The 16,585-nt window shown below is 37.3% G+C and overlaps 2 protein-coding genes across 2 annotated transcripts; both read right to left on the bottom strand.

The window, feature by feature from the left end:
* Positions 1-254: 254 nt before the first annotated feature.
* LOC149203467 (uncharacterized) lies at positions 255-812 on the bottom strand. Its single transcript, XM_089401886.1, has one exon. The coding sequence runs from the start codon at positions 810-812 to the stop codon at positions 255-257; it is 558 nt and encodes a 185-aa protein (XP_089258012.1).
* Positions 813-3,155: 2,343 nt separating this feature from the next.
* Positions 3,156-5,485, bottom strand: LOC149203466 (uncharacterized). Its single transcript, XM_089401885.1, has 4 exons — positions 5,170-5,485; positions 4,117-4,485; positions 3,558-3,904; positions 3,156-3,452 (listed from the first exon to the last, which is right to left on the bottom strand). The coding sequence occupies exons 1-4, from the start codon at positions 5,483-5,485 to the stop codon at positions 3,156-3,158; spliced, it is 1,329 nt and encodes a 442-aa protein (XP_089258011.1).
* Between the last annotated feature and the right edge of the window lie 11,100 nt (positions 5,486-16,585).

The raw sequence follows: 16,585 nt of genomic DNA, 5'->3' as shown, positions 1-16,585 counted from the left end.
TAGAAGACCTGAGGACAGAATGAGAAGGGGAAGAGAGGAATGCGAATAAATTAGATGGGAGGCGCAAAGGATTAAGCAGGGAGGAGGAGTCATGGGAGGGAGACAATGAGTGTGGAATAGGAGTCATGAAATGAGATAAGCTGGCGGGTTTCATGTTTGCAAAAGAGGGGAATGTATTTTCTGAAAGAAGGCGGATCATCGAGCAGATAGAGTCTTGGACATGGATCATGAGGATCTTGAACCAGTTCCAAGTGTCAGGGATTTCTGATTTGGGGACTTGGAAAGAACAGAGGAGGTTCGGTGTCATGGTAGATATTGATGAGATTCCTCATTATTGCAACGTAAGCTGCTAGTGCTCTATTGCATGCCCTATTGGCAAGAAGGTTGGCATCCTTGTTGAATGTACGAAGGATGTGACGGAAGGTCAGAGTGATGAAGGACTGGCTCAAATTTTTGCACCTGCTAATGGACCGATGGAGAAGGACGTTGTGCGAATCTTTGTTTTGGGCCATGAGGCCAATAACAACTGCTGAATCTCCAAAGATGTGAGCTGTGTCTATACCGAGCTTGTTGAGCTGAATGAGGCCTTGATACAGGGCTAAAGCCTCAACCCTGTTGTTAGAAAGGTGCCTGAGCCCCCATTCATATGAGACCATACAATCTCCATTGGCATTGCAAATCACTCCAACTGCTCCAGCAATCCCAGGATTCGATTTCGAGGCATCATCGAAAAAGAGGTAATAAGTGTTGCAGTTTTTAAGCCATGTAGCAAATTCTTCCTCCTTAAGACGGATTTTCCAACTGTAATACATTTTACTTTTCCTGCTGCTGCTGGTGGCCTCAACCTGATTACTATTATTTCTATTCAATATATAGCCAATGAAAATTCGCTCTTCCACATTAAGATTGGTGATGTCTATGCTTCTGCAGTTTTTGACTGAAATAGTTTCCAAAGCAAGACTCCTTGCTTTGTTGCAGAGATTCCTAGTGATTGTGTCCTTGTCCTTAAAAAATTTACGGTTTCTGGCGAGCCAGATAGACCATAAAATAGTGAGGGCTAGGGCATCCTAGACCCTTTTTAATGTGTTGTGTTTTCTTTGTTTCCAAGGGCAATTTTTTCTCCATTGTTGAATAACTTCTCCTACGGAGTACTGATCACTCCAAGGGATGTGATTGTTATGGGATATACTTGTCCAGTAGACTTTAGCAAAAGGGTAGGTAATAAAAAGATGTTATATAGATTCTTCGTCAAATTTACAGTTAGGACAACGTGAAGGACCAATAATACCCCACTTTCGAAGGTTATCAACAGTGAGTATTTTCCCTTTCAGAAGGGTCCACAGAAAGAATTTAATTTTGGGCAGATCTTCAGATTTCTAAACCATTTTCCAACGGTTCCAAGTGGTCATGGGGTAATGGCTGTTGCAAATGTACTGGTGAGCAAATTGAACAGTATACTTTGAGCCTGATAGGTCCCAGCGAAAGCCATTAGGTTCATTCTTTTTAATTGGAGCTATACCATGCAAATGGTATTGAAGAGCTTGAAGACTGGCCATGAGATGAACAGGAATGGCTGGGAATGTCCATCCTGACCATAAATTGGAGTGGTTGTCCCACAAAGAGATCTGGTCTAGGTGGTGAATTCCTATACTATTAAAATAGGTGAGAATGGGAATGACTCCAACATGGCTGTTTAATGGCTGCCTGCCCATTATTTTGTCTAATCCAATATTGATATTAGCACCTCCTTTGGGAACTTTGGAGATATTCTGGATCATGAGAAGAATTGCTTTTTTACATAGACGCCAAATTTTAGAAGAGTCTCTGATAGGGATATCCTGATCAAGGAGTCGCTGCCTTGGGAAATTTAGGTATTTGACCTCCAACACTCGTTTCCACCAAGCCGAGAGACCAGTGATAAGCCTCCAGACAATCTTGCCTCCAAAGGCAAGGTTAATAAATTTGGGGGATCTAATCCCAAGACCAACTTTGTCTTGAGATTGGATGACTGGCTTCCAGCAAACTAAATTGAATTTCTTTTTGTCATTTTTCCCTCCTTGCCAGAGGAATTGGCAAAGGATGACTTCCATTTTGTAGTGGAAAGAGGATGGAGCTTGAAGAAGAGAAAATTGATATAGAGGTAGGGAGGAGATACCTGATTTGAGAAGGATGAGGCGGCCAGCTGGGTTGAGCCAGATGGAACCCCAACGCTGCACCTCTCTCTTCATCTTGTCAATAACTGTGTCCCAAAATTTAGCCTTCAAGGGACCTATACTTATTGGCAGGCCAAGGTAAGTGAAATGTGACCATTCATAATTGTAGGAGACCCCAAGGATAGTGGCTATGTTGTGTAGAACCTGTGCTGAAGTGTTCCATCCATAAATACATCTTTTTCGCTGATTGACTTGACCACCTGAATGCCTCATGTATTTGTCTAGTAGAAACTTAAATCGCCTAGCTATTATTGTGGATGCTCCTCCAAGTAAAAGGGCGTCATTAGCGAATTGAGAGTGGTTAATGTTCTTTACACCATTCCCAAATTTTATTCCAGTGATGAGACCAACTCTCGGCTTGAAGTCCAGCGCTTTGTTGAAGGATTCAACCATTAGAATGAAGAGGTAAGGTGAAAGAGGGCAACCTTGCCTAAGACCCCGCGAAGATTGAAAAGTAGTTCTAGGTCATCCATTAACAAGAGGAGAGATCCAGGGCCCGAAGATGCAAGCTTTGATGAGATTTAAAAAGGCTGCATCAAATCCCAACTTTTTTAAAACGGCTAAAAGATAGGTGTGCCTTACTTTATCAGAGGCATTGGCTAAATCAAGTTTAAGGACAAACCCTTTCTCATTCCTAATTTGGCTTGAATGAACAGCTTCTTGGATGAGGAGGATAGAATCTATAATTTGTCTATTGGCCAAAAAACCCCCTTGGTTTTCAGAAATGAGAGAAGGGAGAAAGGATTTGAGGCAAGAAGTAAGAAATTTTGTTAGAATCTTGTAGGACGAGTTGCAAAGGGAGATGGGATGGAATCGACTATAAGAAGAAGGTCGTTTTTCTTTGGGAATGAGGGCTAAATGAGTGGCATTGGTGTAACCACCGATTTTGGCTTTTCGCTGGACCCATTTGAGCATTTTAATCAGATCTCTTTTTATAATTCCCTAGAAAGCACGGTAAAAGCAAATGGGGAAGCCATCAAGTCCTGGTGTTTTATTCGGCTGAAGAGACCATATGGTTTTTCTAACTTCCTCCTCATCAATTTCCTTATTCAAGGCATCATTCATTTCCTTGCTGATGCTTTTGGGAAGGAATTGTAGCAGGTCATCGTAATCCTCTTCATCTGTTGTTTCAGTTAGAAGGTCTCGATAGTGGTTGGTAGCAGCCTGTCTGATGGCTTCTTGGGCAGTTTGAAGGTTACCTTCAGCATCCAAGATTGAGCTGACGGTATTGCTTACTCTCTACATAGTAGTCTGTTTGTGAAAGAAAGCTGTATTTTGGTCCCCTCCTTGCAGCCAGAGTTGCCTCGATTTAATCCTCCATTTAGATTCCTCCTCTATGTTTACATGGAAAAGCTGAGAATATAGTTCGCTTTCTAGCATTTTTCTCTCTTGGGTGAGGCCTTGCTCTTCTATTTCCTTTTGGACGTTGTTTAGTGTATTTTTGATCTCCTTTTTTATCCTTTCAGGCTCCTTATAACTAATTTTCGCCCATTCTTTTATCGCCTGTTTGGTGTTTCTAAGCTTGGATTCCCAAATGAATCCGGGAGATCCTTCTACATGCTGCCTCCACGATTTCTCCACAATATCTTTAACTGTTATAATACCATTCCAAAGTGGGCTGTACTTAAACGGGATGGGTCCAAGAGGGCAATGCTTTTCCAGATTAAGAGAAATTAGATAATGGTCGGAAGCTGAACAGGGAATAATATTAGCATACCCAATAGTGAAGGAAGAGAGGAGCATGCCGTTAATGAGAATTCTGTCTAGTCTCTCCATTATGTTGCCTGTACCTAGCCCGCGGTTTCTCCAAGTGTATCTCATATTTTTGGAATGATATCGACTAGATCATGGTCATGCATAATGTCTTCTAGCTGAGTTTTGAAAGGATCCGGGGAGAAAATACCTCCTCTTTTCTCATTAGCATGGAGAACAAGATTTACATCTCCTCCTAATATGACATTGGTATTCTCCTCTGCATTCATGTTGACTTTGATTTCCTCCCAACAACACTCCTTATCCCTGAAGTGGTTAGGCGCATAAATGTTGTATATAACTAGAATCTGCTGATCTTCTTTGTTTTCTAACACTGTTTGGATCCAATGCTGGTTAATAATTTCTGACTTATAATTCCAAATGTTTTGATTCCAGATTGTAGCGATTCCTCCGGAATCTCCCCTGGATTCACTGATGCTTCCATTGTACTGCTTTTTCTGTTCAATGATTTTAGTCATATCCCGCAGGCTTTGCTTTGTTTCCTGTAAGAAAAAGATCCCTGGTTTTTCACAATAAATAAGATCTTTTAGGGCTGCAAATTTGGAGGGGTACCCTATACCCCTGTGATTCCAAGATAGGATTTTCATCATTGGGAGAGTGGTGTGTAGAGAGGTGCTCGCCGCTCTTGATCCTTGTGAGTTTTCTCCTTATCATGTTGTCCTAAGATGTAAGATTCAATAGGGCTTTGAGTGCCCATTGCTATGTCCTTTTGGGCATTCTCATATCGGTGTTGTTTTGCATATTTTCTGCCTGGGCCAGGTTTCTTAAGAGAGTCGCTAGAGGCTCCATGGTCTTTGGATGAGCTCCTGGTGAGTCTGGAGGGGGGGGGGTTCAAGGGAAGATTGGGAAGGGATAACCAGAGGAGGGGAAGGATCAGAGGTAGCTAAATGAATTGAGGGAAGATGCGAGGGTTCCAAGGGTGGAGCATCGGATAAAACCGAGAAGGGATTGGAGGTAGAAGGGGGTAGGGGAGGGGAGAGAGAAGGAAGGGAGGATGAGGGAGGAGGATGAAGAGGGGTAGGCAATCTTAGAGGCAGGGGTTCAGATTCTGGCGGTGCTTTAGCTGAGGGAGCCGACTTCTTTTTTTTTACTGTTTCCCATTGTTCTTCTTGTGGGTCATTTTTATCATTAGCAAGAGAGGGACAGCGATTGGCAAAGTGGCTGTATTTGTGACATAACTTACATTTGAATGGTATTTGCTCATAATCAAGCTGCTGAATATGGCTCCAATCGTCCACTTTGAGTTTGATGGCTTCTGGTAGGCCTTTGTCGAGATCCACTTCCACACAAATGCATTTGCATGCTTGCATATTATCCTTTGGCTTGTTGCGATCTGTGTACTTGCCTACAACGTTTCCAATAGCACGAACCGAGTCATCTCCCCAGCAGTGAAGAGGGAGATGAGGGAGTCTGACCCAGATAGGGATAGCATTGGGGACATCCAGTTCCAGATCAAAATCTGGGCTCCATTTGTTTAAGTATAGTCCTCTGGAGTCCATGAAGTAAGGCCCATTCCTGAAGATTAAATCCTTGTCTTCTTTCGATTCAAACTGGAAGGTAAAGTACCCCTCTCCATAAAATCTGATGGAGATTTTACCTTGTATTTTGTCAGATCAATTTCTTTCAACCCAACATTGCACAGTTCTTGGAGATGGCCAGAGGCCCGTGAACTGGCTAATGAGACCTTTTTCTACAAGAGAGAGGGCTGCCATGTGAGGAATGGCTGGAGGTAGATTAACTTCTTGGAGAATGTCCAACTTTCTAACAAACTTCGATATTGCTGGGTGAGGTCGTTGTGGTGGGAGAGATTTGACGAGAGCAGAGTATGCATGATGGGGGTCGCCCCCCTCCAGTGAGCAGTCCGGAGAGGCCATGGGAGCTGAGGAAGGTCAAGAGAGCACGCAACAGGGGCTCAGCAGCAGGAGGTTGCCAAGTAAAGGAACAATGTGAGGCTGCAAAGGGTGAAGGAGGAACAACTTGCAGACATGAGTGGTTCAGAAGAAAGAGGATCACTGAGAGGACCGAGCAGTGCCAAGGAGAGCTCAGCAGCAGGTGGCTGCCAAGCAGGAGAGCCGCAGGAGGCAGCAATGGCGACTAAGTTAGGATGCGCGGGCAGCGCTAGTTGCACTCATCTTTGAACCTATCTTAATAGATTGGATTATGAATCGTATATATTTCAAATTTAAGATAATAGTATTTTGATATATAATCTAAAAAGATATTAGTTAAGGGCTTGATGGCATATCGTAATTATGAGTTGAGCTTTTGGTTGAATATTCTACATAATATTAGTAATTTAAATTTGTTTGGAGTTGGATGTTTTAATGTATATATTTTTAATAATAAATTTTAAGAAAATGAGTTTTCTTTTCTTTTTAATATAATTTCTTTGTTTTTATAAAGTAAGAGATATCATAATAATTAAAAAATGATGGGTTAGAAAATAAAAAATATTAAAATGAAAATTTATTACAAATGATATATATTTTTATTTTGCTATTGTTGGTTTATTTGCAGTCTGGCCATGATATGATATGTAATTGGTTTATGAATTAAGTTATCAAATTTATTAATGAATAAATGATATTTTAAGGTTTATTTGAAAATAGTTTACGAGATTAGATTATTTGCAGTCGGCCATGATATGATATGTAATTGGTTTATGAATTAAGTTATTAAATTTATTAATGAATAAATGATATTTTAAGGTTTATTTGAAAATAGTTTACGAGAATACCAAATTATGGTTTAGAATTTGTAAATAAGAAAATGATATTTAAGAAATAAAAAATGCTATTTTCTAAAATTTAAGTGAGTAATTTATTTTAAATTAAGTTTTAATAAATAATGAAAAAGATAAAAAGTGAAACAATAAAAAGGTTCTATTTTCAATACATCTTAGATTATTTTATTTTTTCATCTATATTCAATTATATTTTTTTGGTTACATTTTAAAGGTTTTAATTTATAGTGTTTTGATATAATTAGCACAATTATATAAATAACATAGTGTAAAGGTTGATAGGCATCACACTTCATAATCCACCACTTTATCATGACATTTTAACCTATAAATACTCTTTGTTACAATAGTATTATTTATATAAAAAGAAACATGTAATACGATTCTTAACCATCTAGATTGACCACCAGTTTATCATGACACTTTAATTTATAAATAAACTTTGTTACAATATCATAAACAAATATCATAATAAAAAACCTTAACTAATTTCTGATTTGGATTTAAACAGGAACACAACAAATTACAGAAATAACCATAAATACAGAGATGCAGTGGAAATAATACTTCATTTCATTAATGTAAAATACTGAAATATGCTTACAAATAGAAATGGAAATAAACTAGTTAGGGCGATGGTAGCTTATCTCTGAGAAGAGATGTGGCTGCTACATGCCTCTGAACTCTGTTACAATGAGGCTCGAAGGCTTGTTTATTGTTGAGAAACAATGGAAAACCCTAAACATCCAAAAACCTAACCCTAAAAGATGAAACGCCAAACTGTGGGCCCTATTTGGGTAAATTGGTACATCAACTTTCCGGGATCGTAACTTTGGCATACGATCTCCGTTTGACACACACTATATCTCGTTAGAAAGATCTATATGAGAACTACAACTTTTGGGAGAGCAACAACAATCACAAACCCATGTTGCTCCCGATTTTCCCAAAAAATATTGTTTAGGGCCTCAAAATGGCTTCGGAAATTTAGGACCCGAAAAACTGCTAAAAATAGTAAATTGTGCTACAATTAAGGAAACTGAAAAACTGAAAGAGATAGTTGTGGGGGTCCAAGTGGGATAGATGGGTGGCCACCAACATCCACCTGGATCATTTCTCCCCCCTTAGGAAGCAATGGTCGCCATTGCGTTGAGTTCCTCCCTGAGATGAGGAAGCTTCTGTTGAGCTCGGTCCTTAGCGAGCTGTTTTGCAACCTCTGATGTGTCCAGTAATGGTGGGTAGCAGGCCTAGAATTTCAAATCTTCTCTGCCTGTCAAATGAAAATTTGATGATGTTTTTGCATTTTTCATGCCCTTCATTTTACGTTTTAGGCAAATTTGAGAGTGTCGACCTCCCTTATCATTTTCATTTTGACATTTTTTAATTAAGTGTTTATTTAATATACACTTGTCAATAAAGCTACATTTTTTATAACCATTCATTTTTGAAGAGTTAGATGAATATATGCCCTTCCAAATAAAATTAAAACCAGCCTTAATCTGAACATTGTGGTCTAAAGCATCCCACTACATTCAATTTTTTTTAGATTTTGTAGTTGAAAATTATCTAACATCCCACAACACTCAATATTTTTTAGATTTTACAGTTGAAAATTATCTAAAGCATCCCACTACACTCAATATTTTTTAGATTTTACATTTGGAAATTACAATTTCAAGATATCCCTGTCCAATTTAAGCCAAAATTAACCAAAAAAAGAATTCCCCCCAAAAAAAGAAAAACTCAGAAAAAATAGCCTACTTGATGATAGAAGAAAAAATCAACATTAACCTTTTTTATAAAATCATATATCGCTAAATAAATAACAAAAAAAATAAATATATTTTATGTCAACTAAGTGTCTCTTTTATATTTTATATTTGTATTATACAAAATTTTCACTGCACACTTACAGAAGTAACCCTTTATCAATGCAAACGATTATAAGGATAAGAATTTATCTTTCCTTAAAACTTTCTAGATCCAATGTTAAGAGGAAAAACCAAAATTTTAACAAGTAAAACACCAACATTACAACATAAATCAGCGTTTAGTCCAAAGTAAACACTTGTTGAAATTAGTTAGATGTCTTTGAACAAAACACCATAATAAAGACTGTACAAACATTCGTTGGATTGAAGCTAGAAATTATGTATTTTTGGTTTTTCAGGTTATCACTATCCAACTTTTCTTTCGTTAGCCTATCAGCAGTTGTTTTTAACTATGAAAAATCTATTAATTTCACTCGTTGTTGCTCTATGGTAACTTCTACTGTTCCAGAATCTTTGTTTATTCTCAATTATTTTCCCAAGAGGAAAAAGGTTTTATTGACCACATTTCAAAAATGCTACCACGCATATGAAGTTCATCTTCACCACTGTCACTCCATTTAAAATAAACTTACAACCAATTGTAAATGGTGATAGGGTAGCTTCTTTCACTAAGTAGAAATGCCTGCATAAATGTCATATATCTTCAATCCAACAAATGTAAGAGTAAGGGTAGGTTTCTCACCCATTATAAGTCTCTCTATCAAAACCTTTTATTTCTACAGCTTCAGAGACAACATTCCCAAATCTTTGTATAATGCCGGAGTCGACCACCAGATGTTTTATTCTCTTTGAGCACACTAAGAGATTGAGCATAGACTCCATTTTTACCCTCCTCCAGCGAAGCTCTGAAGGCTTTGACATTGTAGAAGATAATACGCCAATGGATTGAAAACAAAATAACAACGAGATTTGGTTGATTTTTGAAATTCTTGTTTTGCTGAAAAAACTGAAACAATAATATATGATTCATTCTTCTTACTATTAAATTATTTTTTGATAGGTGGATTAAAGGAAGCGAAGTTTTGGAAATTTCCTAGTCACTGCATTTTCGAATCAGTGGTTGACTTGATGTTAGGCATTATAATTTGAAGGGTAGATACTGAGATGGACCATGGTAGCTCCTGATTAAATTTGGTCATAAATGGATAATGGTCAGATCATGGATGGTAGCTCTGTGCAAGGAGGAGTTACTCCCAACCATCAGAAGGAAGGAATGGTAGGCACTAGGTAGTCACGACTAGGAGCATTTAAATAAATTTAAGATCAAAGTCGAACTCTTACGGGTCCATCGCTCCATCCTCCCATAATTTCAAGGCGCTTGTAATTTTAGGTGTGATAGAGGTATCATAGTTTTTGACGGTTTACGTTTCAAATTAAACATCAAAATGACAAGTTACAGGGCCATAAGACACATCAAACTTGACCTGGAAAATTTTGTAATCACCGTCAAATATGTCTTACAACTCAAAATACGTCTTGTAGGATGTCAAATTCTAGGCTTGGTGGGGAGCATGGTCGAGGGCGGTCCACATTAAACACTCGGTGCAAGCGAAGGAATGGGGGAATGTTGTGCTCTAAAGCATTGTTTCCCACAGCCTTGGCAATGGTGTAAGGACCATGTCGGAGTGGTCTAAGATTTTGATGGGTTCTGGTAAGGCTTTCTTTTTGCCGATGCAACCGGACTTTGTCATCCACTTGAAACTTGTGTGGTACCCCTGTGGGTGAGGAGAAGTTGTTCCTGTGTTCTACCATGACCGTATCCCTTTGTTGTCACTACTACATGGAGGAACCCTTCGCGGGGGTCATGGATCTGGCTATGATCTCCCCCTTACTTTGGGAGGGAACCAGACAGAGAATGAATGTCCTAGTCTGGGAGATGAGCTTGCTGCCTTTCTTAGTAGTGATCAAAGAGGTGGTGGTAGGTGGGGCCACCTTCAGTATCATGTATAATGAATTACACAAGGAAATAATAACAGAGCGAGGCCTCGACTCATACACCACATGTCGCCTCCACAAGTATGGTTGGCCTAATAATACATCACAAACATCTAGAGGTGAAACATCACACAATACCTCATCTGTGAAGGGTTTGATGCTATAGTGAAGGTGGCATTGTTGGCAAACTCGGAGATCTCGTCCTTGGTGAAGCCACCCGATACTGTACAGCTGTGGGTGTGGTGTAGTCAGTAGGCCCAACTGCTTCTCTACCTCTACTAAAATGAGGTTCTTTTGGCTCCCACTGTCAATAATGAATTGGAGCAGCGAACCCTTCACCCACATCTTGGAGTGGAAAAGACGCTCCCCCTCCTCTAGATCTTCGGGCCCATTCTTTTGGATATTGGCGGTGGCAACATTGGTGCTGGGCTCCGCATCAATGATCTGCTTCCCTTTTCCATTCCTCTTGTGGGGTTTTGACTAAGGGTTGGAACATGCATCTGATTCGGAAGCCTTCAACTTGGCCACCAACGACTGCTTGGTCTAACACTCATTCGTGTTGTGAGTGGGGCTCTTATGGGACTCACACCACTTTCCTGTGTCCTTCTTTGACTTCGTGGTGTTGTTCTTTTCTTGTGGTTTCAACGGATTGTATTGGGTTGCCCCATCTTGGCTTTGTCCTTAGTTTTGTGATTTTGGGAAGCCTTTCCCTTGCTTGAGATTCACAGATCCAAAGTCTCACTTCTTCTATTTGAACTTCTGCTCGATTTTGACAGTGTATTGGTACACCATGCTGAGCGAGGAGATGTTTAAGAACTCCATCTCTTCCTGGATGTATCTGTGTAGGTAGCTGTGGTATTTGAGTACCAAACGTAGCTCAGAGTCCTTGATACCCAACTATGTGCAAAGGGTATGAAAAATGTTTGTGAACTCCGACACATCTTGGTCCCTTCCCTGGTGCAGCGTGGTCCACTTTATGTATATGTCCTCATAGCTTTTAATAGGGTAGTACTTCTCCTTAATGGCATCTCGAAATGAATTCCATGTGGGTGTGGCTGAAAATAGTGAGCCCATACTTTCATTCTTCTGTTCGCAGTAGGTTTCCCGGTAGTCCTTGATGTGGGGTGTTTCTTTGAGAAGAGCAAAAATAATCTTTTCCCGACTGGAAAAATCATGAATATAAAAATACCATTCTAGCATATTTAACCATTTATCTACGTCATCTGCATCTACCTGTCCCTCAAATATGGAGATTTCAAAATTAATTTGTACCTTAAAGGGTGTGGTGTTTCCAGAGTAGCTATTGGAATCCGATGCGTCGCCTCTGGGTAGCTGCTGAAGGATTTAGGAAAATTTTTCCATCATTGTGTTCCTTTGTCACTTGAGGGCTTCTTCAAGTAATATTTTGATAGGATCTCTTGCCCCCTCGTCTTTCTTTTCATCCGCCATGGGAGGTTGTCGAGATTTGGAGGCTGGTCTTGCAAAGGTTCAACCAGTTCAAGCCCTAACTCCTTATATCCCGACCTTGTTGGGGACATGCAAAGAAAAATAGAGAAAAAAATGACTGCTTTGATATCACTGATCCAGATTTAAACAAGAACGCAACATATTACAAAAATAACCATAAATATAGAGATGCAGTGGAAATAATACTTCATTTCATTAATGTAAAATACTGAAATATTCTTATAAACAGAAATGGAAATAAACCAGCTAGGGTGATGGTAGCTTATCTCTGAGAAGAGATGTGGCTGCTACATGCCTCTAAACTCTATTACAATGAGGCTCAAAGGCCTATTTATTGTTGAGAAATAATGGAAAACCCTAAACATCCAAAAACCTAACCCTAGAAGATGAAACGCCAAATTGTGGGCCCCGTTTGGGTAAATTGGTACATCAACTTCCCGGAGTCATAACTTTGGCATACCATCTCCGTTTGATGCACATAGTATCTCGTTAGAAAGACCTATCCGATAAATACAACTTTGGGAAGAGCTAAAAAACGTCGTTTATGGCCTTAGAATGCCTCCAAAAGTTTAGGATCTGAGAAACTGCTAAAAATAGTAAATTGTGCTATAATTAAGGAAACTGAAAAAATGAAAGAGACAGTTGTGGGGGTCCAAGTGGGATAGGTGGGTGGCCACCAACATCCACCTGGATCAATTTCACATTTAAAATATTTTATTTCGATTTAATTTTATAACCAATTAAAAATGAAAAGCAAAAAAAACATACTTTTCAAATAAATCTCATTAACTATGATTTAAAATATTTCAAAAAAATTAAAATAAAATAAAATTCCTATTATCTATCTATTAATTATTGATAATTGCATAATTTGAGATATGTATCTTACATGTTAAATGTAAATGTTATACTAACATGTAAATGTTAGACTTTAGATGTAAACTGTAGGTTGAAAATCTAAAAATTCTATAACAAGACAAGGCACTTAAGAGAAGTCATTAATATTTTGAGCTGTCAAGTAAGTCTATGGAACTTTCGGATCAAGGGTTTGACTGTGTTTAAGGATGCATGCTGAAGGTAAAGCTACCATCTTTGGTCAACACAGACATAAGTTGTTAGCAGTGATTAATGGGATACTGAACATTGCGGTAATTTCCATTCTTCTGGAAAGGTCTACTAACATAACCATGAAACAATTTCATAATGTTTTTATTTTTTATAAATGTTATATCAAACTCATACAACTTTATTTTCCATTCTGGATTAGAGATTAGAAATTCTTTGTTAGAAACATAGAGAAGAAAAAGATGGCAAAGATTCCAAATTTTGAAAAATGCTTTTTTTTTTTTTTTCTGAACTCACGAGACTTTGTAATTATAAATAATGAAGCTTATCTATGTATGGTTGTGTTGGTACTTAAGCGGTTGTTTAGGGCCACAAGCTTGAATTATTTTAGTAACATACATTATATTTATGAAAGAATACACTTGTTTAAAGTTTTTTTTCAAACTATATTATTATTTATCATTATTATTAGCAATTGTTTTTAAAAGTGCAAAGATATACAAAAGGAATTGAACATGCCTATGATGTTACTGCAAAAATTTTGCAGTAAAGGAAAGATAACAACTTAAAGGATGGAGGATGGAGAGGAGGAAATTTGTTCAAGCTTGCAATAGTCTCACACTTGTGTGGATGTTTGTCTTACAAAGGTTTCTAAATCATTTTTTTCCAATCATACCACTATGTCAAAATATTATATACATATTATATCCAAGCTATAACATGTAAGGTAATGAGGAGAAACATTACCATAGGTCCTAGTGAGCATTTACCCACAAAAAATGTAATTGCATAAAGGAAATGACTAAATTCAATGTGTGTTGATAATGGGATTAAATAAAGAGCACATTTTACTTGAGTGACCTTGATATTCTAGGATATTTGCAATCAACATAAACTTTCAAGGATTTGTATCCATTTACACATTCAAAAATAGAGTTTTAAAAATGAAAAGTTACAAATGCTATATGCATATATGGAACCAATATAGATCCATTTTGAATATGATTAAATCTCCTTTTTTCAAGTTTTGCACTCTAAGATAGGTCTCATAGGCTATCTTTAGCCTTATAGACTTTAAAATTTTCTTTCTTTTTTTCTCATCTTTCCAGAAGTAAATGCACAGTTGGTGTGGGTCCCATAATAACAGTGACCATGGTGTGGGTCCCAGAATAACAGTGACCATGTAAGTTAACCATAGTTAAGAAGTCTTTATGTCAATGATGGTCATTCCAAAACAAAAAAAATACATGGTGGGACTTTATCATAATTAGTTAAAACAATTTTGTGTGGGAGTTATCTTAAGAATCTCCAAAGCCATAATTTCTATACAAACTTGATTGTTGGGTGAAAGTATTGTTGTTTAATAATTTCCCAATCATTAATTGTCAACCAGAGGATTTTGTAGACTTACGAGGCACATGCACAATATATGCACAATTGAAGCCAAATTAACCTAATCTCATGTTTGAAATTGAAGCACACAACTGAAATTGAATTGCATAAATCAAATTAATCTAGAAATATGAAATTGCATAAAAGAAAAAAAAAATATGAATGTAACAAAATAAAAAATAGCAGAAACAAACACATGTGAGCTCACATTCACAATAAAGAAATCTCAATCTATTACATTACACTGACTTACAATCCTCTCCAACAATAACATTACATAACAAACCTAATATTACATTCCTCTCATATCAGATTTGATCCCCAAATAGAGAGAGCGCACTCATTTTTATACATGAGTTGCTTTGAAAAGGAGATAAGAAACTCATAAATACAACTCCACTTTTCTCTCAACCAATTTCCATAATTAAAAAATATGATCCCTTCAAATCCTCTCACAAATCTTGGATGAGATATCCATATCCTCATGATGTTCTCCTTGAAATGGGCTTGAATGATTATCTCCTCAAATATCTTTGAATAATCCTTTATTGAGATATTTTCTCCCATGAGATATGTTTTACTCCTATCCCAAATCTTCTTTCAATCTTGAAGAGAATTAGAAATTGAACCTTGGAGGCCATATAAGAGTGTCTTGGAAGCTTCCAAATCACTTACACATGTCACCTAACTTATTACACCTTTAGGTATAAGTAAATATATGTTATTTTTCTAACTTTTAATCATAAATCCACTCTAAATACTTGAAACTAATAACTTTGTAAAATATTAATTTCACCACATATGAACATGAAAATGGAGACTAATGTAACATTATAGAGTTGAGAAATGTAAGTGAAATAGTGGTGATGAAGGTAAAAATGTATGACATTTTGAAGACATTTTGGAGGCTCAACATACCCCCCAACTGAAGTTATTGCATGTCCTCATGCAATCTATTGCATTGATTTACTTTAATCATGATTTGATCTTTTGAATTGTCTTGCTTTTATATGAATTTTGGTTGATATTGATTCTTCTTTCAACTTCACATAATTATTTGATAACTTTGTTCCTTTTGTGAAGTGTTCTTTTGAAAAACATTTGATTGCAACATATTACTTTGGTTGGTTCTTGTGTGGCAACCAAATTTTATTAGTATTGGTTCTTGTGTAACAATACTTTTGTGTTGCATAAAAAAAAACTTTTGAAATCATTTAATCAACCATCTAATGTGCTCATCCTTCGATCATCATTTGCAAAACATATAACTTTTTGATCATAATGCAATAGTAGTTGTCTGGAAAATTATGTTGGTTAAGATCACATGTGATATCAAAGGTGATGATGAAATATGAATGTGATATGTATTGTGAAATGTGAACATGAGGTATGAACATGAATTGGTATCCTCTCACCCAGCTAAAGGTATTTTAGTTTTTATGAAATGAGAAAGGGAATATGGTGAAGTATTTTCCAAAAATTATAATTTCAGTATTAAAGGAATTATATGATAAAAAGCTAGGAAATAACATATCTTCACTTACCTAAGAAGTGGACAAAATGTGCATATCTCAAAAGTTGATGAACTGTGCGATAGGGATGTGGCTGATTTTGCTACTAGATCATGGAAAATGTGGTTGTTGCTACTTTTGGATCACAGATAAAAATATGGAGTCTGAAAGTGGAACTGTGGTACTCTCATATGGTTGAAAACATACTGCTGCAACTGTTGAAGGAGTGATGAAAAGTACAATTCTAGTCATGTGAATAAATGTGTTGATGTCGAGCATGAAGAGAAGTCATTGGATTACTGGCCATTAATGAATGTTGTTAACCAATGCAAGACAAACTCACCACTAATGTCAATGAGTGCCAAGGTAGCCAAGTACATATTGCAAAGTGTGAATAGATGAGTTGATGTTGAGCCACTTGCAAGATCCAACGATTAAGGGACATTGATGTATTCCCATGATTGTTAGTGATAGAACTTGTCATTAAGGCATACAAGCCTCAAGGTATTAATAATGACTTGTCTTTATCCCAGATAAGGTGTTGAGGTCAATGGGTCAAGAAGTTTTGAGAGGTGGTCCTTAGGGAATCCCACATCAGTCAACGCAAGTTCATACAAAATGATTGGTAGGACTATAGATAAAATATCTCACGGT

This window comes from Pinus tabuliformis, chromosome 2_1 (genome assembly GCF_031772625.1).
Source record: "Pinus tabuliformis cultivar Carrire ecotype Pingquan chromosome 2_1, CPIR1, whole genome shotgun sequence".
Taxonomy (NCBI): Eukaryota; Viridiplantae; Streptophyta; class Pinopsida; order Pinales; family Pinaceae; genus Pinus; species Pinus tabuliformis.
The sequence above is the reverse complement of the archived record's forward strand: the minus strand, read 5'-3'. Positions and strand labels throughout refer to the sequence as shown.